Source organism: Festucalex cinctus, chromosome 1 (genome assembly GCF_051991245.1).
Source record: "Festucalex cinctus isolate MCC-2025b chromosome 1, RoL_Fcin_1.0, whole genome shotgun sequence".
NCBI lineage: Eukaryota > Metazoa > Chordata > Actinopteri > Syngnathiformes > Syngnathidae > Festucalex > Festucalex cinctus.
The window spans coordinates 47,828,671-47,855,429 of NC_135411.1; the positions used below are offsets into that span (position 1 = coordinate 47,828,671).

The window sequence follows — 26,759 nt, forward strand, 5'->3', positions numbered from 1 at the left end:
GGATAAGAAAGCTGTCCAAAATGTCAATGTAAACGTGTGCATTTATTGAAGATTTAACCACAGCCATCTCCCCAGTGCCTTTGCATGCAGCCCCATATCATCAAGGACTGTGGGAATTTGGATGTTTTCTTTAGACAGTCCTCTTTGTAAATCTCACCATACAAAAGTTCCAGTGTCATCACCTTGTCCAATGCAGATTTGTGACCCATCACTGAAGATAACCTTCATCCAGTCATCCACAGTCCATGATTGTTTAAGCGTCAATGATGGTTTCCTTTTTAGCTTTCCTGTATGTAAATCCCATTTTCTTGAAACAATTTTGCAGAGTTCTATCACATACACTGACTCCAGCTTCCTCCCATTTCTTCTTCATTTGTCTTGTTGTGCATTTTCTGTTTTCAAGAAACATGGCCTTTAGTTGTTTGTCTTGACGCTTAGATGTCTTCCTTGGTCTACCAGTACGCTTGACTTTAACATCCTTCCCATGCTGTTTGCACTTGGTCTAGATCTTCGATACAGCTGGCTGTGAACAGCCCACATCTTTGGCAATCATACGTGTAGAGTTCTTCAAAAAGTTTGATAATCCTGTCTTTGGTCTCAAGGGACATCTCCCTTGTTGGAGCCATGATTCTTGCCAATCCACTTGGTCCAGCAGCCCTCCAAGGTGTGATACCGCACTGTTTTTAACTGCTGACGAACGAGCAGATGTCATTTGAGGCAGGTGCCCAATTAAGGAAAGGAAATTGACTGGGTGTGTCCTTATTTTCTGCTCAAAATGGAGTGATTCCATATTTATTTTCCATGCACTTGCTCAATAAAAGTAACATTTACTGACCACCACAGTGTTTTTTCTTCATTTCTTTTAGTGTTTCTGAAAGCCAAGATGTTGCACTTTGGAATGACCTTACCACTGTTTCATGCTTTTTATCTGAGTTTGATCTACAGAATAAAATGTCTGAGTGAGTGCTCATCCAAGACTGGTGATTCCATACTTTTTGCTAGGGGTTGTATCATCACTGCAGCTAAAACACACCGAGGCCAATCTTTTGTTTTCCACAGCTACTCTATGGTAAGTATTAGCAGTGTAGCTTTTTCCCCACTGTCCTTCATTATTAAATCAGCAGCTCACAGGGAGCCAGTGTTCTAACAGAGAGGGTGAAAAGGCAGAATCAGCAATTTATTCTGACAGTATTGGTTTTGCTTTCTTGCTCGACTCAAATAATTAATGACCCGAGTGGTGGTCTTATGCTGTTAGCAAACACCTTGTCAATTTATTGGCCTACAGCAGCAGACAATAAGGTCAAAAGACTGCATTGCAATGTGTTGAGGTCCAATCCACTGTTGTTTGATCACACTAAGCTCTAAACGCTAATTAACACCCGATAGCGTCAGTAGTCACGCGGGTGAGCATCCTTGCAGCGAAGAACTTACAAATTAGATCAAGCAGACGGGCACAGCGTATCCCACCATAAATTAGCAGGATTTTTGCAGGCATTCCCATAGTAGACAAAATCACAATTAAAATGTAGCTGCCATATTAAGTGAGGAGGTTTTGCCTGCAAGCTTTTTATAAAAGCTATAAAAGAAATTTCAAATAAAAAAAGCACATAAAGAAAAGCATCATAAAGATCAATCCACATGCCATATGTATTTTGAGGTGTGATGAAGCATACCCCGACTGTGAGAGAGGTGAGGTAAACGCTGAACTGGCTTTCATGCAATTACAAGACAAACAACCATCCACACTTATATTCACACCAATTGGCAATTGAGAGTTTTCAGTTGAGCAAAGACGCAGATTTTTGCAGAATGGGAGGGAAGGTCACATACATGTACAAATTTCACTTTCAGGGTCGGCTGGCGTGTAGTGTGACAATAGATTCTACCCTTCACTCTTCCCTCACGGTTTGCATTAACTTTTAAGAACGGCAACACATGGATTTCACAGAACATTGGGTTGGCACTCAAACAGAAAGTCACCATCCTCGGAAGCGAAGTGGCATTGCAACTCCAGTAAACAGCAAAATCACCAAAAGAAAATACATTTCCTTTTCGTTGTGTACAGTGCAGAGAAGGAAAGAAAGTTGCAGGAGAATTTCAGCTGAGAAGCGAATAGCGTTTTGGGGAGACTGTAAATATTTCCTTCTCCTTTTACTCTCACCTTCAATCATTTCTAGAATAGATGCAGTCAAATAGGCCAATGGAAAGCCTCCTTTCAATAATTCAACAGTTTGACAACAATTTTTCACTTCCATAGAAATATGAATTCTTGTTCAGACAGCAGCAGTTTAGCATTCCGCTTGAGTAGAACGAATGAAGCCAAAAAGCAAAAGGGGTGTGATCTTAAATAGGACTCAAGTGCTGCATGCTAAAATAGAAGGTACTGTACTGCCCAACATTGTGCTGATTGTGGCGTGCTTCCAGTATCTTCCACCATGCAGTGCACAATTATTTCAGGGAATAGTGGCTCCAACTTTAAATAAGAAACTGTGGTTCCCTGAGAAGGATTCTAGATATTTACTATAAGTTGGTCTCTGAGCTGCAGCGCTGCAGTAAATCTAAAAGCCTCTGGGCTCAAGTGTGGGAAGGAGAACTCACAATTCTTCACCGTAATACTTCTCATAAATCACCATTACCGAGACCAAACGCCCTTCCTACACACTACATTTTTAGAACTGGGCCTTATATAGCGTATTTTTGCAATCAAGTGTTCATTAGGCCACCGTTCACTTGCTCCCTTCCTCCTCCTGAGAAACATTATGTTCCTTACCAAAAACACACCGTGAGTTTAGATTTTTGTGCCAATGTAGAGCCTCCACTGTGTGACTCCTCATCTGCTAGTTAATAAAGAGTTTAAATAGTAGAAGCTAATCTCCTCTTAACGACTCCATTGCAGCAGTGCCACAGCGCCATCAATATTGAACAACTTCCAATATTAGACCACCATTTATGCTGCAGCCCGCTCTCAGCCGGTTGCCAAGGTAACTTAATAGAATGCAAACTTTGGATGCGCGCCAATGATGCCATAATCACCGACCAGCCACAACATTCTGACCACTTCCAAATATAAGGATAAAAGTTACAAATATTCAGACGTGACAAATGTAATACAGTAAAGCCATCGTAAGGGTTTGTGTTCCAGACCACAATATTCAATATGGACATTTACACACTCAGCACTTATTGGTCGGACTGCAAATACACTTTTTTAATCATACAAATATTTAAAACATATTGACAATTCTGAACATTTCTGATATTTCCGCACCTTGCACGTGAAAACAAACAGGATAATTTATTGCTGTTGTCAACTAGCATACAAACCAGGTAGATTGTTACAGTAGTCAAATGACATTTCATTACATTTTGATCCTCACAAATCAAATTACAGCAATCCAAAGTCCAGTGTTTTTCAATGAGCGGAGAGCTAATGCTGCATTCGAGGAATGTGGGAAGTCGAATTGATCCCGCTCGGATTGTCCCACTGCCGACCTCAAAGCGTTCGAGGCAAATGTAAACATCCAAGATGGCTGATTACAATAAACAGTCCCTCCAAATCAAGTTAGTTACTTATTTTAAATAACTAAATTAATGTCATAATAAATAAAGAGGCAAAGATGTTTACAATTAAATTATGTTTGTCTGTGTCTCTATTGTTAAGTGACATCAGACTGAAGGGAGTCGGTGATATTGGGGTCCTTTTTTACCCTGACTTCACAATTTGTATCTCCAAGTTCTAATGGTGCGTTCCAGTGAATACAGTACCTGGTTTGAAGTCGGAGAAGTCCAACTTCCTACCATCCTCTTGTCCTCGAAGGCAGCATTAGACCGCCATTTTTACTTGTGACGCAAACTCGGAATTGTCAATTATGAGAGATAGATACAGAACAAATGGCGACAAAAACATTGTATAAACAGTATATTCAATAAGGGATCAATTTTGCCGAACGTAGAGATTTTGACTCTACTGTCTTAGCACGGTAGGGCATGTTGATGACGTAATCGCATAGGGCATGTTGGTGATGTCATTATATAGCGTGTGTTGATGACATTGTATCTGCGTCCCGGCCTTGCACACGGCTCGCGTTCAGCGTAACAATGGTGTCAAGCACCAGTGCTACGTCAATTATTAGGACATGGTTCGGATTTGAAAAGTCAGACAGCGAGCGAAACATGTCATTTGCATGATGCGACCATGCCTGCTAGCAAAGGTAACACGAGCAATTTGTTTTATCATCTTAGAAGAAAACATTTTACCGAATATAAGTGTCAGCGCATGCGGTCACTGACCGGTCAATACGGGAAATAAGACAAACGTTTGTCCTCCTACCAAACAGCAGAGCTCAATTGTGCAAGCTTTTTCAATGGGGACTCATATGATAAAAAGCGCATGCGGTGGACGTGCTGTTTACAATGGCCACTTGTGCAGGCCCTTGTGATCGTCAAGTGAATACTTGCTCGAAACCATGTTTGCACGTTTTTGCACCAGAGTGCTGACTTTTCATTTTGATTTGAGATTTGCACAATAAATGTTGTTATCCAAAGTAAATTTACTCTTTCATTATTTTTTAAATCCATGTAGCTTCTATAAAAGACTATGTAAATCAGTAAGCAAATTATTTATTTAAAAAAAAAAAAACGAACAAAAAACACCCACAACAACATTTAATTCTATACCGTGATATTGTTACCATGAAGGGATGAAGTTTATACCGTAATATGAATTTTGGGCCATATCGCCCAGCCCTAGTATAAACAGTGTTACAGTGTACCGATAGCTCAGATCCCATTTCTTCCCGATTAAGAAAATAACATGTCACAATATAGATCAATAATCATACCCAACGATGTACATTATAAAATGCACCTACAGCCGTCACTTTCTGTAGGCCTAAAAAGCAGGATTACAGAGGATTTCACATTCAATTACAAAAAAAACCTTTTACTTTTCTTCATATTTACGTAGTGTAAACCAATAGTCTGCCGCCATCTTATGGCCAACAGTGGAATTATGCCCAAAATTAAAACCAAACTGAGTACAAAACACACCATTGATGTGGGTTTACTGTATACTTCATTACAACCCTGTTAAAAAGGTGTTAGTTTAACATTCGTCCATTCCTTAATATTATAGTTTGCAGTGGTGCATAATATTTATCAAGTTCACTTTTAATCACATCTGTTAAAATTAATTATTTTAATCACCATTTGCTGTTGAACTATACTGACGAAGTTCAGAAGAATCTGCAACATCAACACCAAGTTGACATCACAAAACGTAACGTAGGCGACTACATTTGAAGTAAGTAATGCCACAGAACATCTCATTTTAACAGTCATTTGAAGATTATGTTTCATGATTTTTCTGTTTAAATAAAAATTGTCTTTTTATTCTCTTGGTGGATGAATTATCTAACTCTCACAGTCGCCATCTAATCAGACCAGCCTAACATACACACACAAACTAAACCTCTTACTGTGATTTCACTCACTCCAAATTTAAAGATTCATTACAGAAGGAGGCTGATTGAGATGTGGGGGGTGCCGGATGGAGAAGCCATCAGAGCAAAGAATGACTGTCCCTCATCCTCTGTGCAACTCCAGCCTCTTATTCTGTCTGACACCATGAAAATGAAAACAAGAATAGCTTCAATCAAAAGCTGGTGTTGTCTGCCAATGTAAGTCAGCATTATTGTTATGGTGCATTTTATTAGAAGCCACATCGAAATTAAAATTATATTGTCACTTGCTGGTAGCAGTAAGATTCATTATCTTAAATAAAGCAAAAAGTCCAGACACAAAGCTCGGCTGATAAAACTCGAGGCTATTAAAGCACAACTCATTTCGCTGCAGTGTCGGAGCAAACAATGAGGATATGAGTTATTACGTGTTCCGTTCTCTTTTATGTTCTCAGTGCTCTCATTGTGCCAAACCAGGACAATATGATGATCATTTGCATAAACATATTTCCTGGTTCCATTGCAAAAAAAAAAAGTTTTTCATGCATGGAAAATACAAGAACTGCAAATGTTACCTGAACTAAGATTTTACGTGAACTTCCTGACCCACTTTCAGATCAACCAAACGTCATTTGATCAGCATTGTTGGAATCATTCACTGATTACATAAAATGAATCAAATGATGACATTTATTTTATAGCTGAAAATAAGAAGTAGATTTATTTTGCACCACACTTTCAGAGTTGGAGCATTGGGATTCGTTCTTCATGGCCACCCGTTGCCAAATAAGTGTTGTGCAGCTAATTTACAGAAACCATTGCAATTAAGTTGTTCATTTCCCACTGGTATCCTCGGGAGACAATTTAAACAAGTGGCACAACTTACATCAACACCGTGTGCACAAATTTGAACAAACGCTTGGCGTTCTCAGACCTGCAGACCAAGACATTAGAGGCAAACAGGCAAAAATTGGTCTCTGGTTGGATGAGACATTAAGTGACAAGTGCTGTCACGAAGCTGTGCACAGCAAAACAACGTGACAACAGAGCAGACATGACTACAGTTTCAGCTTGTGGTATACAACACAGCTGGAAATGGTATTTGAAATCATGAAACCTGATCTGGATTGTGTCGACAATGCCGGAGTGAGCGTTACAGTGATAGCTAAGTCAGGTGTAAAAATAGTGTGACAGATATTCAAAGAACACGACAATAAACAAAGGAAGGCATCATGCAGTCTGTTTTTTCTTCCTGTCTCTCAAAAAGAAGACAAAGTACAGTATGCTAGTAAAAAGGAGAATATTCTGGGTAAATTTCAGAACTTGTGATTTTTATTTATTTATATATTTATTCATTATTTATTTTAAGGGGGAAGTCAACCAAAAAAAAAAAATGTCTTTACACTAATGTTCTTTTTTTTTTTTCCTTTTTTTTTTTTTTTTTTGCGTGTGTGTATGTGTGCGTGCGTTTGCGTGTGTGCGTTTGCGTGCATGCGTTTGCGTGCGTGCAAATACGTATAAATTTATACTCATTAATTCACCTAAAACCTTATAAATATCCCATTACCCTTCGCCTTAACCAGGTACTTCAGAGTCTTGCCAGAGTCGTGAGGTTCAAATGGTCAGGAGACCAGAGAAAAGGTCAGAAAAAATAAAGAGAAAAGAAAGATAAATCAAAGTGAAATCCAGCACCGGCCAAACACTTCCTGCCTTCCCCATGATTACAAAATCAAAGTCTTACGCCAACCCCGGAAGCCTCTAAATTCCAGCAAATTAGCGAGATCTCAAGAGACCGGAGGAAAAACTAAAGAGAGGAAGGAGGGAAGGATCGATGAGGCAGAGTGAGATCAATAGAAGCCAGTACATCCAATCCATCAAAGTGAAGTCCAGCACCAACAAGACCCCTCCTGCGTGGTTACAAAACCGGAGTCTTATGCCAACCCCAGAAACCTCATACTTCTAATAAATTGAGATCTCAAGTGACCAGAGGAAAAACTAAAGAGAGGAAGGAGGGAAGGATCGATAAGGCAGAGTGAGATCCATAGAAGCCAGTACATCCAATCCATCAAAGTGAAGTCCAGCACCAACAAGACCCCTCCTGCGTGGTTACAAAACCAGAGTCTTATGCCAACCCCAGAAACCTCAAACTTCCAATAAATTGAGATCTCAAGTGACCAGAGGAAAAACTAAAGAGAGGAAGGAGGGAAGGATAGATAAAGCAAAGTGAGATCCACAGACACCAGCACCCACTGATTCAAGGGGCTGTGGGAGGGAGAGGCAAATTCTGTTTGAGTTTCAGTAGATGCTGGTGCGACGGATCTGGCATGCATAAGGACCACCACCAAAGAAAGAAGCCCTTAACTACCCCCCCCACCCCCCCACCCCCCCCCCACCCCCCCCCCCCACCCCCCCACCCCCCCCCCCCCCCACCCCCCCCACCCCACCCCCACCACGGAGTCCCCAGGCCGCGGCAGCTCCAAGGCCAGCACCAAGTTTTCGTTTTGATGAGTGTGAGGTTGGTTGTGATTCACACCACCGCTCTTTTATGGATTTATTTGTGAATGCAACATGCTGCTGGCTGATCTCTTATACTCTGCTGCCACCTCATGGCCGTTTTTCTAATAACTACCATTTCTTTAGGTGACATATGAAGGTCAAAAGCTACATCAAAGCTTTCTGTATGCTCTAGCGTTAAAAAAATATATATAAATAAGTTTTGGGGAATGCAGGACAAAGTATTAAAAACGTATTTATGCGTTTTGAGGGTTGAATGAGTTAAAAAACAAATGTAATCGTTTGACAGTTCTAGTTTTTATGGAGTTTGAAGTATGCCTGGGTAACATGTAACCACAATGAATATTTACAGAATTGTATTTATTTTTGTATTAAATTTATTTCATTTTGATTTAAGTGAAAATTTTAATAAACCACCAAATGTAACAAATTGAAATGGGAGATGAATAAAAAGTGAATATTTTTCATCCGTATTGGTTTGCTGTTTAATGCGTGCCAAATGTGTCTGGCCCGGCTATACATTTCTTGATTTGAAAATTTGGCCCAACTGAATGATTAATTGAATAGCCCTGTAATGTGGGCCGAGCAGAGTTTTTCGTTTTGAGGAGTGTGAGGTTGGTTGTGATTCACACCACCGCTCTTTTATGGATTTATTTGTGAATGAATATCATTATAAGTCAGCATTCTGCTCTTAAAATCAGCATCGGACTTACTAAGGCATTTGGTATTTGCTTCTTCAAAGATGTATGCTTGTGTCACTATGACACAACAGTAGTGGCTCGGATTCAGTTAGATTTATGCATTGTGTGCATTTCTGAGTTGCAAAATCTTCAGTATCATCACAATGTTAACATCTGAATCACAGTACAATAACTTTTCCAAATACCAACCAGTATATTGTAAATGTATACAATTTAAGTGAAGATGAATGGTTCAATTTTCCTATCCATGACTCTACATGTCAATGTAAAGATTTTATTTTATTTTATTTTATTTTTATTTTTTTTTGCTAGGTTGCTGGAGAAAGAGTACATTAACATGAAAACCATTTAGTGTACTTTGTCCAGGATAAGTATCTTATAAGCCTTTGAGGCAATCCTGCATTAAGACCCTCAGGTTAAAAGGACATACTGAAGGTGGTCTTCAAAGAGCTTATTAGAAAGTGCCTGCACACCTCTGGAACCTTTCAGATAGCTTGGATCAAACGTCTCTGTCTTTAATGCTTCCCACTCTGCTAGAAAATGTATCCCTCTGCCACCCTTCTTCTTTTTCACATCATTAGTTGCTTGTACCTTCATGAGAATGTATTAAAGGAAACGCATGCATTTTAATAGTGGATACAGCTCTCATCCACTCATGCATCAGTTGTGTCCCTGGTAGTACCTTTACAACTGCATCTTACTGAAAAGCGTTTCTCATTTTTGCTCTCTCCTGAAATCCATTCATCAATACATTTTCAATAGCACTCATCATGTTAAGGTGTACGGGGGGCACAACTGATTTCCAAGGTAAGATTTCTTAACACAATATTACAGTGAGGTCTAACAAAGGTCTACAAACCCATGTTCAAATGCCACATTTTTGTGAGACTGAAAATTGTTCAAAATTTTGCGAGTAAAAAAAATCGAATGATTACACAGACATGAATATGGCACTGATAAAGCGAATCATAGACGTGATTATAGAGCTTTTCACATACATTTGCAACTTACCATTTATAACGGGAATTTTCCCTGAAAAAAATGAAAATAGCTAAAGTAGTCCCACTCTTCAAAAAAGGAAATAAGAATGATTTTTTTTTTTTATTATAGACCTATATCTCTGCTCGCACAGCTTTCGAAAACATTGGAAAAATTGTATGCGACAAGATTAAATAAATTCATAGATAAGCATAAAATTTCAAGTAATAGCCAATATGGGTTTCGCTCCAATCACTCAACTACTATGGCATTAATGGAGTTAACTGAAGAAATTTGCACAGCTATGGATAAAAAACATGTTTTAGTAAGTGTTTTTGTGGATTTCCAAAAAGCATTTGACACCTTAGATCATGAAATATTATTGCACAAATTGTTTAAATATGGTATAAGAGGTGTCGCATATCAATGGATTGCCAGTTATTTAAAATATAGAAAATAACATGTTGAATTTAATAATAGACCATCAAAATATAGTTATGTAACTTGTGGGGTGCCCCAGGGACCAATTTTGGGGCCCGTACTTTTTCTCCTTTATGTGAATGATATTACAACCAATAAAATGTATTTTGTTTCCAGATGACACCACTCTATTTTATGCTGGGAAAAATAATGTATTACATTGACCGCTCGCTGTCATTTGATCATTTATTTATTTATTTATTTATTTATTTATTTATTTATTTATTTATTTATTTATTTATTCATTTATTCATTTATTTATTATTTTTTTGATTAGGGGCAGCCAAAAGTTTTACTTCTTTCTGTCCGCTTTCATTTATTTTACTTTAAAGAAAAATAAATTGAATTGACTGATTGATTGATAAAAGTAAGTCCATGAAAAATAATTTCAAAACATTTTCCATCATTGTGAACTAGAAACTATACAACTAAATTACATGTATATATATATATATATATATATATATATATATATATATATATATATATATATATATATATATATATATATATATATATATTAGGGGTGTGAATTGCCTAGTACCTGACGATTCGATTCGTATCACGATTCACAGGTCACGATTCGATTCGATACCGATTAATCCCGATACGAATTTATAAGTCGATTGTTGCGATTTTTTTCATTCAAATTTAGAAAATACTAATCAGTAAACTTGTACAGTGTAAGATTTGTATGAAAATGTATTATTTATTTATCTGAAACTTCAGTCTTATACAGGTTGTAATCTGTTTCATGTTTGAACAGTATTAAAATAAAATATTAAGGCACAATGTTCCATTAATATAACATTCTTCCATGCTCAAGGTGTGAATCCTAACCCGAAGTCAGACGTTTTGTTGAATATTTTTCCATTAAAAATGGAAGTTTAAAAATCGATTCAGCCGCCTATTGAATCGATTCGAGAATTGCGCGATGTAGTATCGCGATATATTGCCGAATCGATTTTTTTAACACCCCTAATATATATATATATATATATATATATATATATATATATATATATATATATATATATATATATATATATATATATATATATATATATATGTATATATATATATATATATATATATATATATATATATATATATATATATATATATATATATATATATATATATATATATATATACATATATATATATATATATATATATATATATATATATTACATCAGTAAATTAATAAGTAGATGAGTGAATAAAGAGATAAATAAATAAGTAGACTAAACATCAAACTCATACACACCACAAAACACCAAGAACAAGTCTCATGGTGCGCCAAAAGCCAAAGAATACAGATGTGTCTTAAGGCGTGTTTTAAAAGAGGGGGATTGCTTAACATTTAGAGGAAGGTCGTTCCAAAGGGAGGGACCGGCAACAGCAAAGGCTCGATCTCCTCTAAGCCTCCGCTTAGCCCTCGGTACCTCCAATTGAGTCTGGTCTGCTGACCTGAGGCACCGGGCAGGTGTGTAGGGGTGCAAGAGCTCGGCCAGATAAGGTGGGGCAAGACCATTGAGAGATTTGAAAACAAATAGAAGAATCTTAAAATGGATTCTAAATTTCACGGGCAGCCAGTAAAGAGAGGCCAGGATAGGGGTTATTGGCTGATTCCAAAATAAAGTGCATTACAATAATCCAGCCGAGATGTAACAAAGGCATGGATTACCATTTCTAAGTGCTGCTGAGATCGGAGATTTTTTACCTTAGCCAGCTGCCTAAAATGAAAAAAGCTGGATTTGACAACAGCAGCAATTTGCCGGTTCAGTTTCAAGTCACTGTCCATCTTGACACCCAGGTTTGAGGCTGTTGGCTTTAGATAGTGTGTCAGAGGACCCAAATCGGCAGGATGAGAAGACGGGACAGCAGGAAAAAATTGTTAGAAAGAGAAAATGGGGAAATATATTTCTCACACTGACTCCCATTCACTGGACCTCCACTGTTACAATGACTTGTATTTGATAGGTTTTTCTGCATAAATACATGTATGTATGTATATGCGTGTTCTGCGTCAGAGGTGGATAGGTATTGGAAGTGCGTACAATGCTACCAAAACACTTTCACTGACACACACATACACACACACACACCAAGTAGGCTACATGTGAGGATTTACATAGTCGGATGTTCCATGGCCTGCATTAAGGCTGATTTTAATGAGCTAAAGGCCAAACAAGACTTCCCCTGACTGTAGCGTGTGAGTGCTAAATTAATCAGACAGCTCTCCTGTCGTCTACAACCCACTCTTCTAAAACTCTGCATATAGGGCTTCATTAATGAGTAAGAACCTTTGTATTGTTTTGTGCAAGAGGACCAAGTGCACATCACTGGAGCTTCCACTGCTTACTACACTTAAGAGTGCACTCAGTGGCACTGCACCAATTATTCACCCATCCATGTAAACTCATTCAAGTTTTCAACTGTATCAAGTAAACTTAAAAGCAAGCGGTGGATTATCAAGGTAACTCTCTGTCACTATTATTTCAAAATTGATAACAGATTGAGATTTATGCCAATTATTTGGGAAATGGACTGTGATAGACTGAGGCGCCACTCAAAAGCCAGGTGCCAGCTGCTATCAGCCACATGAAGTACACACCATGTCAACAGCATGCCGGATACAGATTAAAGGTGAGACAGTGGACCAAAAAGCGAGCAGCGGCTCCCCCAAATGGCTCGTGCTGTGGCCATTTATATGCACAGGCACAAAGCGGAAACACTGACAACGTGCTTAGAAAGATAACCGTTTCCTTTCTCAGTAACAATTTTAATGTTATGGTAGATTGTCAACAGAAACTTGTCAATGTGATACAGAAGAGAGTACCCCTTGCAGTCTTGTGATAAACAACATTTACATACAACTTCTTATTTTGATCCTCTGTGACACTTAAATTATATTTAGAAAGATGTCTATGGAAAGTCTTGCAAGAATACATTTGTTTCTAAAGGAATGGATGGATGGATGGATGGATGGATGGATGGATGGATGGATGGATGGATGGATGGATGGATGGATGGATGGGCAGATGTATGGATGGATGGATGGATGGATGGATGGATGGGTGGATGGATGGATGGGTGGGTGGATGGATGGATGGATGGATGGATGGATGGATGGATGGATGGATGGATGGGTGGATGGATGGATGGATGGATGGATGGATGGGCAGATGGATGGATGGATGGATGGATGGATGGATGGATGGATGGATGGATGGAGGGTGGATGGATGGAGGGTGGATGGATGGAGGGTGGATGGATGGATGGATGGATGGATGGATGGATGGAGGGTGGATGGATGGAGGGTGGATGGATGGATGGATGGATGGATGGATGGATGGATGGATGGAGGGTGGATGGATGGATGGATGGATGGATGGATGGATGGATGGATGGAGGGTGGATGGATGGATGGATGGATGGATGGAGGGTGGATGGATGGAGGGTGGATGGATGGATGGATGGATGGATGGATGGATGGATGGATGGATGGATGGACGGACGGACGGACGGACGGACGGATGGATGCAAATGACTCATCTTGAATGTTGTCTCGTGAAAGTCAAATCTAGTTCAGCAGTAATATAGAGCTCTTCTCCAAAACACGACAAATCAATTTTAATTGTTATGAGAAAAACGGCAATTTACCCAGACTGGCACATTTTTGCGAACATTAAGAGTATCCCGTCAAGCATAATTAACTGCCTCTGTCTGAAGATTTTCAACAAAAGTTAATAGAGTCTTTACACAATGAATGGCTTGGCGGGATTGATTTTTTATTTTTTTATTTTTTTTATTTGGCTTTTATCTAGTTTTGGAAAATCACTCTTCATGTGTTCAAAAGTAAGGTGGGCATGTATACCTACAAGTGGAAATGATGGAAGGAGTTTCTCCCAACCATTTCCTCCACTGGTAAGATTTTCTCCATAGCTGTGCCTACGGGAATTGCATCAGTATCCATGGAGACTGAGAAAAGGACTATCTCAAAATCTCTGTGCCAGTTCAGAGAACGACATAATTCAAAACTAGTTTTGATATTTTTTGTTTTTTTATTAATACTTCTGGGATTTGTTTTGATTCTCCTGATACCAAATGTGGTATGATATTTTTTTTTTCCTAAGCATTCACTTGAAAAGTGTTTTCCTCTTGGGGAAAAAAAAGTGTCCCTTTTGTCAAAACCTATGTAAAATCTCACCCACACATGATCATGAATGCATGGAGCCTCACGGTCAGTTCTCATGCAAAGTTGCAGCCTAAACAACACATTTGCAGCTTGGACGCTCAATTGAAAGTTTTCAACCTGTTGATAAATCATTGCAATTGCATATGTAAAAATGGCCAATGTTCAGTGTGATTGCCTCCATTCACTTCCACCAGGTTTCATTCTTGTCACACATGACAAACAGTGAAAATGATTCCGCCCATGATGCCTATTTCTTAGCATGAATGAGAGAAACCGATCTCGTTGACGGAAGACGAACATGATGGATTTGTGATGAACAAAGCGAAGGGGTCTGCCAGCCTGCTATGCGGCAATCAAGGACGCACCATGCAGCTCTCAGCATGATGTTGCTTGTCCATTACCGGCGTGGAGCACAGCCCACTATAGACACTGCCAAAAGCCTTGGCATAGAACTGCAGGCCTACCTTCTGCCCGCGTGGTGAAAGGGGAATCTGAGGGTCGCTTGGCTGACAACTGGCCCCCGAGAGAGGTCATTAGAAAGCACAAACTGAAGAAGCCAACCCCTAGCACGAAAATCCTAAAAGGAGAAAAGACGAGGGAAAAAGAGTCAACATCGTAGCTGAAGTAAACAGAATGTACATACGGAGTATGCAATTTGACTTCCTGTGCGTTGTGAGACTTTTACCCCTTATCAATCGTCCTAAATGTGTAATTTCACATCTCTCTGTCCATTACATGAATTTCACTGTGCTGAGTGAGCCATCAGGTTCATGAGATTGAAAATAAAATAAATGTTTTGTACCAATTACATCTTACTCTGAAACACAAAAAAACAGGCTTGCACATTCTAAATCGCAGGATTGTCACAGCTGTGCTGTACACCAAAACCTGCACACTTCCTTGAATGCATACATGGCATAATAGTGACAGCTCAGGGACATCCTGCATACAATCAGATGGAGGTTTGAATGAGCAATCTTTCCCAATTTCTCAGACAGGAGGTGAAAACCCAGGAGTTGAAATTCAGACAGCGCGCAATAAATGTCTTGGCCGTTGTGATCAACTAATCTGCCTTGTGACATTCAAACTCCCAGACACGTGCTGCAATACCTAATGCCGAAGGGACACTCATCAATGTCATAGTGAGCCCAATTTGAACATCAAAAGAAATACCTACACATTCTAGAGAAGTGAAATCCAATACATGTGCTGGGGTAATAATAATGGACTGTGATAAAGATGGTGTATTTTGTTAGCTCTGGTTTATTCCCATGTAATATTTTGAACTGACTGACAAAATAAATGTTAAATTACCTACTAATAACTGCCATATACCTCTTACTTGCCCCCACCCCTTCCAGATTAGGTGGATGTTTATTCCAAAAGATGGTAGAATGTTCAAGACGAGCAGAAATTATCAAGGGAGGAGAAATCGATCAATGAGGTTGTGGATTGGTAATACTGTATCTTGATTGTCATTATCATCAGTGGTCACTGGTTTCCCAAGATGTCAGTCAGTTGAGTCAGTCAGTCAATCAAAATTTCAATCTTGGTTGACATGACATTGCTTTATTTACATAATTTCTGGTCCTGTTGTCATCCATGGCGGTGGGAAAAGTAACTAGGTTATTTCAGCTAAGTAAGATGTGGAAAGTAAGCCAAATAAATCGGTTTTAAAATATAAGGAGTAAAAACTTCTGCAAAGTAGCTTTATTTATACTTTGTATAACCTATATACACACAACTGTGCATTTGTCATCTTTCTGCATAAAAACAAAACAAAAAAACTTGGTAAAAATTGTGCCTTTATGACAAAATTGAGCCCTTTAAGTTGCCATGACTGTATGTAGAAATCATCATGAATTGGTTTCAATGCTTTAACATATTAAACCGCCCACTCACTAAATGGAATACGTAATTAACACTTTAGCGTTGCTTACCTGAATGGTTTGTAAGTGAGAAGACATCTCCTCGTCATAATGGAAATGTCGCTGCTCATCATTGTGCACACGCGTGTCCATTCACCGTGCGGCGTGCGCGGGGGAGCACCGGACTCCAACGCATAACTTTAAAGCGAGCAAGTGGCAGCCAGCAATGAAGAGTGTCACCAAAAACAGAACTTCCACGCTACTCTGCTCTCGTCCACAACACGCCGGGTTGCAACTTCTCCTTCCGATGCGTACTGCGACTCAGTGGCGATGCTAATAACCCTCTCGCGACACAATGTGTGGATGTTAGCCCTGCATCCTGTGTACTGTTGCTCCAGGACACAGCGGTGTGCGGCGAGCAGGAATAACACACGGCTGGTGTGAACTGAAAACACTGGATGAAGGCGGCTGAGAGCGCCATCTAGCGAGTCACCTGGAAACTGAGGGGAAAACATGACTGCAAGCGAATAGAATTTGTTGATTCAGACAACCCATGCAGGTGCGTTCCTACACGGGCCCCATGACAAAACGTCCATGTATCACTAATTACAGTATGATGGATATCTGTTATTAATGAATGTACACGCAACAACAGTATGTTCACAGTATGTTGTGAAATGTTCACAATTTTCAGGATGTTTTGTGGGCTGAGACACATATTGGTGTCACTACCTTTCTATGTAGCCAAGAGATAACTGAAGCTTACAACTCAATTTTGTTGCCAATGTGCTTGACAACAAGCCTGCTATCGAGGGCCCCGTGAGGAAGATTCCCAAGTCCCCTGTCAGTCATTGTTAGTGTCTACGGGAGTTTTCAGTTGTGTCCTAGAAATAGTCCAATATAAGCTATCTAGTCCAATAACCCCCCCACTCCCACAATAGCATCAGGCAGCAACAGCTAGTTGCTAACTAAATGGAATACTGAATCATAAATGTCCAGTATTAATTGTCAGGCAAGTAGTCGATGTAACTGAATACAGGTTCCTGAAACAAGGTGACAAAATAATTTAATAAATGCTAAGCTTTGTTAAAAAAAAAAAAACAAAAAAAAAAAAGTTTTGGAATCAGTCCAAATAAACCTTAATCCAGACTTTTGAGTTTTCGTAACTCTTTTCTTCAATACAGTATATATTAAAAATACCACTCGAGGCTCTGTTCATTGTTTATTGCTGTTGGGGGTCCCCCTAGTGGTCATGGAGCCCTAAACAGTTGCTTAAATTCCTTATGCCTTGGGTCGGCTCTAGGCCAAGAACTCATGCCAGCGCCATTGCTCATCAGCAAACTTTGCCGAGTGAATTCTGAAAGTGCCACTGTGCATTATCACTCATGCTGCAGTACATACAGTGCTACAAATTAGGGGTGACAGAAGTTCCTCTGTAAGGCTTTGGAATCACATGGTCTGACAGTGACTGTGGACAAAATTAAAAACTACTGCGGAGGTTCCTTGAGCAATTGGCACCGGATGGATGGATGGATGGATGGATGGATGGATGGATGGATGGATGGATGGATGGATGGATGGATGGACTGACGGACCGACGGTTGGACGGACGGATGGATGGATAAATGAATGGATGTCAGGTAGAAATTCCAAATCAATAGATAAAGTCAGCACCATCTAAGATTACATCATTTGACTACCTTGCATACATCCAGTTGTAGAACCTTGGAGAGCGCATGTGGTTTTTTTTCCTGCCACCTACTGGCCAAAACACACATTGCAATTTTCAGTCGTGCCAGCTCAGTATTCAATTCCAATATACAGTTACACGACGATGTGACATTCTTTTATTGTTTGATTCCTTTTCTATTTTCATTTCTGTTGATTGTGACAACAACTGAGCACTGGCTCCCCGGTCTGCAGCCCGAATGTTTAAGCCCACACGATATCACACATAATGCACAACTGGTTTGTGACATTCAGTTTTCATAATATGTAGGGCTGTTGATCCTAGGGGAGATGAGTGGCATTTATGTCCAAAGTAGGAGGAGGGCATCTCTATATTTCCAAAGCGACAGTATTATTTTAGTTTAAAATCTTGGCTTAAAAATCATTCTCGATGAGCACTATACTAGAAAGTGACCATCAGCCTATATGGATTACATATAATTCAGTAGGCCTATTATCCATCCATTCAGCCATTTTTTATAGCTGACTTTGGATGAGAGGTGATTCAGGGCAACCCAGTGCTGATTGTCTTCTTCTCCATCAACATGTCTACCCATTCCACTCTGTGGTTTGAATTCCCTCACCTTTAGCATGCAACTGTTCAAGGACAAAAACAAAATCTTGAGGTCATTCTTGGGTTGGGGAGGGGGGGAGCTGGGTGTGATGGAGCAGCAACATTCCGTGGCACCTCTGTCAATGGACAAACCTTCAACTCAAAACCTTAACAACAAAGAGACAGACATTATCAATATCTAACTACAAGACAGGATCGTACATGTCTGACTATATTGAATTATTTTTTTGGGGGGGGGGGGACATAGTGCTAAGTAGGGATTTAACGATAAGGGCAATATCGTGATATCATGATATTAAAACTGCCACAATATCGTCGTCGTCATGTTCACAATATTTAAAAGCAACACATCAGTTAAAAAAAGTCCGGTTGATTTCCATTTATGCAGTTCTAGTACCCTCTGGTGGCTAGTTCTTTAGTACAATTTAATTTTCATTAGGGATATTTTGGCCCTTCTATATTTAAAATCTACACTAATTGTCAGATGAAAGGGAACATGATATGCCTGTGAACCGACTCAAGTCAGTATGTGGAGGAAATCAATGTGTGCGTGCATTAACAAGTAAGCGTCTCAATATTAAATGTTATTAGAGATTGTAGATGGTTTATATGCATTGCTGTTTTGTACAAAAGCACAATATTGTTTTTTTTTTAAGTATGAGCTCTTTTTTTGTACAATATTATGACCTTTTTTAAATATCGCCAACCTCCCCACAATATCGTGATAATTATCATACCGTGAGCTTCATATCGTGATAATATCGTATTGTGATGTTTGGATATCTTACATCCCTACTAGTCAGGTGAACTGTCTATTTTTAGTCATTATAGTCCTTTTGTGGTTTTGTTCTGCTTGAGTAGTTGTCAGTTCAGTTCTGATTATCCTGTCTGAATTCAGATTGCATCAGAGCTACTTATGTCCACTGAAAACAAGTTATTAAGAGGGGAACCGTTTTGTTTTCATTGTTCCAAGTTATCAAAATGGGTATTGCATCCAATTGACAGTAATGAATGAATGAATGAATGGAAAAATAAATAAATAAGTCATCTTTATTTATATAGCGCTTTCAAACAGCCTTAGCTGTCACAAAGCACTTTACAGAAACAGAACAAAACAAACACAACATAAAACTTTAATACATGTTTACTTTACTTACTGAATGTGACTTATGTTGTTGATTATTTCTTTCCCAGTTGTGGCTCAAAGACAAAATTCCTCTGAATACACATAATCCAGTTTCCAGTTTTCTTGACCTGTTCAGTCATGTTGATGTAATGGAATAAGGAAGACGCACTTGCACGTTTCTTACTCCATTAGTGACATTGCATTAAAACACACCTGTCAAAAATAGTTAGACAACTAGTTAATCTCTTGCTCACCACATGGAACCAAATTTCACTCTGCTGCCGTTCCAAATTAAATAATTGTTTTCCTTGTTCCTGCGTTCACAATCTGGCAGGCCTTCTCAATCTGAGGCTCACACACTTGAGGGACATTTATTATTGTTTCTCTTCTCTTGGCAATTTTCCCAGCACCTCATCTGATCAAGTCACTCCAGAAATTCCCTTGACCTTTTTCTTCTTACAGCATCATTAAGTCTAAACTTTACCGGTCCACTGACTTGTACCTGCAAAAACAATGGGATCCCTTAAAGCAATACTTTGGCATTCATCCCTTTTTCACATAATCGAAAGACTACAATGCTTTTTGCATGCAGAACATATCAGCTGAGACAAATGCAAATTCTGACTGCTTGAGGTGAAAGTGCATCATGCAGTGGAAACTTCTTTAGGCTTGTTAAATTGAGGCCTGTAGTGCAACTTTTCAGATGCACGTGGACACAATTCTTGGTACCCGTCTGTTAATGAAAGAAAAGCGCAGAGCGGTCACAGTATTAACTTGAATGTGACAAAAGTAATAAATATAAGAGTAACACAAATTAACCAATGCAAATCAGACACGTCTTTTCAATTGTGGTTCAATACAATTATTAAAAAAAAAAAAAAAAAAAAAAAAAAAAAACTCATGAAACAAGCCTGCATAGAAATTATGACACCCCCTCAAAAAGATTGAAAATATTTTGACTAGGAATAAGTCAATACCACTTTTTTTTTTCAGACTGATACAAGTACAAGTACTCAATTCTTGAGTAGTCACTGATACCAATACCAAATGCCACCTGTACTTTTGATACATAAATTCCAAACCCGCACTCCTGAAAAACAGTGACATATAAATTTAAAGAAAGACCTATATAGCCCAATACTGTATAGCACCTTTCCTGAAAATTGCATGAAATTAATGGCAATTTTCTATTCTAATTTCTAGTTCCTGATAATAAAGCGCACCATCGTGAACACCGATACCTTGAAATCAAGCCTGTTATCAGTCCAACACAAATACATAGCATCATTACTTGCCTATCCCGGAATTTGACTATTTGGACGTGTGCAACTAAGGTAAATTAACATCACAGATGACTTCAAACTTGAAATTAGTCAGATGGCTTATTTTAAGGATGATAAGCAGTAATCTGTTCTTGAAGACTGTCCATCAAGGTATTCTAGCGAGAAACACGGTTTGCAGTGTCCGAAAGCTTGTTCTCAATACCAGGCCATGGATCTTGCAGTAGAAAAATGACCCAAAATACACAGCTAAAAACATCCAAGAATGGCTAAGAGGAAAACATTGGTCTTCCATGAGCTCTGATCTAGATCCTATCGATGTGTGAAGGGAGCGAAAACATACCATCTGGAGAATGTACCTGTGAAACCTGAGAAAAATGGAGCAGTCAACAGTGGTCCAAAGCACCTGCTGAGAGATGCAGTCTCACTGAAGTTACAAAAATAGTTTGATTGCAGTAAATATGTGTACATCAAAATATTAAGGTCAACATAAATAAATAAATAAATAAATAAATAAATATGTTGAACCACGTTTCAAAAGCAATGTCTGGTTTTCATTGGTTAAATTTCATTACATTTTTCCTTTATCATTATTTTTGTCAGATTCAAGTTATTTTCTGTGACCAATGTGGGGTTTTTCTTTTATTCAGGGCAGGGCCGGCCCAGGCTACAGGCGAGCTAGGCGGTCGCCTAGGGCGCCATCTTGTGGAGGGGGCGCCAAATTGCAGAAAGGAAAAAAAATACAATTTAAAAAACACAAACACAAAAAGCCCTCCCCCCCTCTCGTGTTTTCTAGCATAAAATGTTATATAGCAAATATATTTTATTAAGTTCCTTTTTTTATTACTTCTATTTCAAATAAATGACTGTGAGTTCACGACCTGCTGTCCTGGCGCCCTGAACCTGACCCGCTGCTGCCGCTTACAATGAATGAAAGGTAGGGGGAGGGGTCGTATATCATATCAGAGTGTAGTGGCAGCACTTTAGAGAGATCGATAGATGGTTGGCACACTTGTGTTGTTTATACATTGACATCGACAACAATGAAAAGGTCCAAGCCTTCAAGTGCTGCATTAAGAAAGCGGCGAAAGGAGGAGGAGGAAAAACGGGCCCAGGGTAGAGGTATGTATGTCAGTCAATCATCATTGTTTATAAAATAAACACGAAAATAGCGTTAGCTTCTTAGCTTGTTTGTAACTTGTTTACCATTACATCACCATTGCACCATTACATCCATGCTAGTAGCTACTTTGCACACAAGAGTGGGGCAAGGCTTGCTGAGTTTAAACTAAAACAGCCAGTAAGTCCAGATACCTGCAAATGGATTTGCACAAGTCATTGTTTCACATAACCACATTAATTTATTAATTTATTGAAAATAAGAATTATGTGCTGGTTTAATGTAAACATCGATATAGTAAATGCATTTTTTTTTTTAACTAGATGCACTGAGAAAATATTTGCAGCCACAACAAGCACCTGCAGAAGCTGTGGTAAACAATCCTTCAGTGTCATCTTCACCAAAGGCTACTGAATGTAAGTGCATGGATGGTGCATTTAATACAAACAGCCATAATTTCTGACATTGTATTCTATCATAATGCAAATGGATTTGTTTTCCCTGCTTTAACACCAAAATAATTTGAAGTGATGTATTGTGTTTAATGTACAGCTGAAGCAACAGCCAGTCAAGCACCAATCAGCAGTACTTTGAGTGACACAAAGCTCGATCTTCTAGATCCAGGTGACTATTTCAGTTATATCAGCTATTGCTGCATCATGTACAGTGCTCAGCATATATGAGTATACCACCTTTGAAAAATGTAAAGATTTTGTTCAATATCTCCACGCGACCCTTGTGAGGAATAAGCGGTCAAGAAAATGGATGGATGGATGGATGTTCAATATCTCAATAAAAATAAGAACAATTTCCAAAATATTGACAAAATGTTTTCTGTAGAATACACACTTGACTCACAACATGAAAATAAGGTTGTAATAGGATGCGTAGATTACAAAATCTTCAATTTAATCAAATTAACTAATGCAAAAAAACAAAAACAAATGCAACCCACAACAAAAACGACGACATCTAGTATTTTCTATGATCTCCATGACTGTTATGGATAGCAACATGTCTGCTAGGCCTGGAATTAACAATTAGCCTTTTTCTCGGGGTCTACTTATTTGTGCAATATGTACTCTAAATTAAAAAAAAATTTGCAGAGATGCAGTCATTTCTTACCTGGCCAAAATCCAATATGTCAAGCATGGAACTTTTAGTTTTTCTAGAGGAGAAAAAAACTTAGAGAAATCTATCCCAACATGTGGGTAGCACTCAGAGTGGCTGCTTCCATACCAGTGACTGTAGCATCAGCTGAGAGATGCTTTTCCAAGCTTAAACTAATAAAAAACTATTTAAAGTCTACCATGTCACAAGAACGGCTAACTAGACTGGCACTTAGCATCAATCAAGAAGTATCCAGGCAGCTATCCTTTGACGCACCAATTGATGCCTTTGCTGCAAGGAGGTCCCGGCGTGCACTATTTTAAGTATTTGCCGTTATGTTCCTCAGTTATTTAGTGAAGTTTTTTTGCACACTATTCACATTATCTGTGAATCACCTTATTGCCAAAGTTTTACGATATATCGACGTTTGTATATTGATACATTTACTATTTTTTGTATCTTACACAATTATTAATGTACATAGTGAAAACATTTTGAGGTTTTAAATACTGTCATTTTTCAAAAATTGCAATAAAAATTTGCATTGCATTGTACTTCTGTTATTTTTCTTATTTTTATTTGTTTGTGGAATTTGGTATTTATTGCGTGTTGTGCTATTAAATATAATATATCTATAATTTTTTTTTGTGTGTGTGTTTTTTTTTATGGGATTGGGGGGGGCTACCATGTACATTTTCGCCTAGGGTACCAAATCATGTAGGGCCGGCCCTGATGCAGGGTACCAACAATTCTGCCTACGTGTGTATATTATATAAACCGTATTGACCTAAAGAGCCTTGTTAACGTGTTTGAACATGGAAGAAGACTTTCACTACTCACAAGCCTCAACTATCATTCCGGGACATGTTCTTTCATGTTCAAGCACATCACAACTCACCTGAGGTTTTGTTGAAACGCTTACAAGAAGTCACGCTTGGTTCTCTCTGACATTAAGTGGATCTAACGCCGTTGAAAGCTTCCACCTGGATAACAAAAACAACCTTCGGTGAGTTCAGAAGAACATCATGGTGAGTAAAGAAGATCTTCAACAAACAGGTTTTGAAACTTGTAGCCCTATACTTCTAATGTGACAAATGCTACAATATACAGATAAAAAGATGCATTTCCTCCTGGATTGTCGACTGGTTTTCCATCATGTGGTTCACAATGGCCGTTGCCACTGCAGGTGAGTGCTTTTCCAGCATCAAAGATGTTAGAGCATATGTAGTTTTTAGGTTTTCTATGCTATATATATATATATATATATATATATATATATATATATATATATATATATATACCTGTATATAACATATATATGGGACATTTACAGTGTTAACAAGTTGGAAATTAAAGTGTCATATGTAGAAACAGGTTGAGTATAGTGCATGTAGTTAAAAAAAACAAACAAACAAAAGCTAGTTAAAAAAAAAAGCGTTATAGTTATAGCTTTATAACTGTAAGTCTTGTTTTTGTGGATCTGATCATAGTTTCATTTTGAATAGTGTGATAAACACAATGAGCTGCAGGTGGCAGTAGTGGGATATGTATGTTTGTTTGGTGACGAATTGCATGACATGACAGGTCTGAATTCTTAAATCTGATCTGAAGTATGCTGTTCACGAGATCCTCAAGACTCCCCCTCACATTTCATGTTTTGCCCCAAAAAGTTAGCAACTATTGCCAACTCACCAGACTTCAAAACGACTGATTGCTTGAACAAAATCAAAAGGGATGTGAGAGTGAAATGGCTCAACCACTTAGCAGTACTGTATTGATTGTTTCATATTTTTTGAACAACTTCACATTCATCTTTTGCTGAATTTATTTGAATATGATTTTCTGTAATGTGATTTTTATGATGTTTATCATCTTCTCTGAGGACAGATATGGCTATGAAGACAACCCCCGACAAGGTGGTCCACTGTGGGGGCAATGTAACGCTGACATGCAACGCCCCCTCGAACTGGGTTTTGTTTACCTGGATTGGTCAAAACAAAACATTATGTGATGCGAATGCCACCGACGACCCTGGCGTGTGTCAGAGTAAAATGACAGGATCCGACTATCAGCTCAATCTGACACTCTTCAACATAATGCCCATCCACCGGGGAAAGTACCTCTGCAAAGTTCGCTCACAAATGGGAATAGCACACAGCACCACTTTAATCAACATACAAGGTGATCTTGCTTGTTTTAATCATTTATATCCATATAAGCTGATGCCTTGTTTTTATTCTACTAATAGTTCTTTATTTCTCCAGGCTGCCTTGGAAATCAAAACTATGTCATCAATGAGTCGATGGCAGAGTGCTGGTTCCACGGAGTTTACAGCTGGGGTGAAATCCACTGGTTCAGGGGAGACAAGCGGTTAAACTCAACAAGCACAAAGGAAGATGTTGACCAATATGGGCGATACAACATCACAAGCACAATAAAAACACAAGCAGGAAACCAAACTTATAACTGCTCATTATGGAATGCCGACCTGAGGAAATATGTCTCAGTTCAAAAGCTACTCATGGTTAAAGATTCAACGAATTCATCCATGAGCGTATACAAACTTCAGTGGATCTGTGTGATGATTCAGGCTGTATTGGTGACATTTATCGTATAATAATATGCTTTATATGACAGGCTTATTAAACAGAACTCAATTTCTTACTCAATGTTGATTTCCTCTAGCTGACCAGAGGCAGGAAGTTTGAGCACACAGTTATAAACTTTTTTTTTCTTCCTTTTTTGTAGTTTCTCCCTCTAAACGTTCTACGATAATATGCATTCCATCCACTATCTGTATTTAAAAAAATATATATACTATCGGAAATCAGGTGAAACTATTTGTCCTAAAGTTTAAAAAGGAACCCACTTATGCACCTACAAATATTACAATATGGAGAGTTACAATAACGCCAAAAAATAAATGCCTTGTATTTATTATTATTTTTTTATTTTGTTTTTGTTTAAAAAGTGCAAAACCTCCCCTCCTTGGCTGTGGGACTTTCTGACTGGGTGATGATGTAACCAGGAAGGTGGTGGCAGTGCTAGTAGTCGTCATAGATTTATAACCTAGTGTTTCGTACAGGAAAAACATTTCAAATGTGCATTTTCAGAGCTTTTGCGCTTTGGCCATCAGTGTTTGCAGATGTATACACAAGAAAACATTTTCTTATTTCTGAATGTTTGTCTACATTTCATAACTTGTTTAATCAATGTATGTAACAAGTTCAACAAGTGAGTGCACAAAAATACTGAGGACATTTTCATTTGTGGTACACCGGACAATCATTGATTTTATTTTATTTTTTTCAGTGTTTGTGTGTTTACAATAAATAAATAAATAAAACTTAAAAAATATATATTTTCATATGAGATGCATTTTGATTTGGTAACACACACGTGACAAACATATAGGCTGCTGGCCATTTTGTTAAAACAGAATTTAAAGCATAAAAAAATGTGTATTTTGAATAGGACAGTTTTGCGTTTGCCCAAAAGATAATTTGTTATTAGCAGAAAATCTAAACCAATAAGAATTGATTGATGCCTACATCTGCAGTTGATAAACTCGGAAAGAAAACATGTTCTGTGGTGACCTTCAAGACCAAAGAAAGGTT

General features: G+C 38.4%; 1 protein-coding gene and 2 long non-coding RNA genes across 3 annotated transcripts in view; 2 read left to right on the top strand and 1 right to left on the bottom strand.

Moving 5' to 3' along the window:
• Positions 1-16,652, bottom strand: part of mgat5b (alpha-1,6-mannosylglycoprotein 6-beta-N-acetylglucosaminyltransferase B) — a 62,203-nt gene extending 45,551 nt beyond the window's left edge. The window contains exons 1-2 of the mRNA XM_077539062.1: positions 16,277-16,652; positions 14,801-14,913 (exon numbers count right to left, since the gene is read on the bottom strand). Coding sequence (XP_077395188.1) covers positions 14,801-14,913; positions 16,277-16,338 — 175 coding nt within the window. The 5' untranslated portion in view covers positions 16,339-16,652. The remainder of the gene's footprint in view (positions 1-14,800; positions 14,914-16,276) is intronic.
• On the top strand, positions 16,409-26,499 carry LOC144031719 (uncharacterized). The gene is made up of 5 exons (XR_013287592.1): positions 16,409-16,763; positions 24,026-24,170; positions 24,253-24,328; positions 25,030-25,323; positions 25,407-26,499. It is a non-coding gene; the product is annotated as an uncharacterized LOC144031719 (long non-coding RNA).
• On the top strand, positions 21,754-22,898 carry LOC144031725 (uncharacterized). The gene is made up of 3 exons (XR_013287594.1): positions 21,754-22,085; positions 22,185-22,448; positions 22,585-22,898. It is a non-coding gene; the product is annotated as an uncharacterized LOC144031725 (long non-coding RNA).
• Positions 26,500-26,759: the final 260 nt, after the last annotated feature.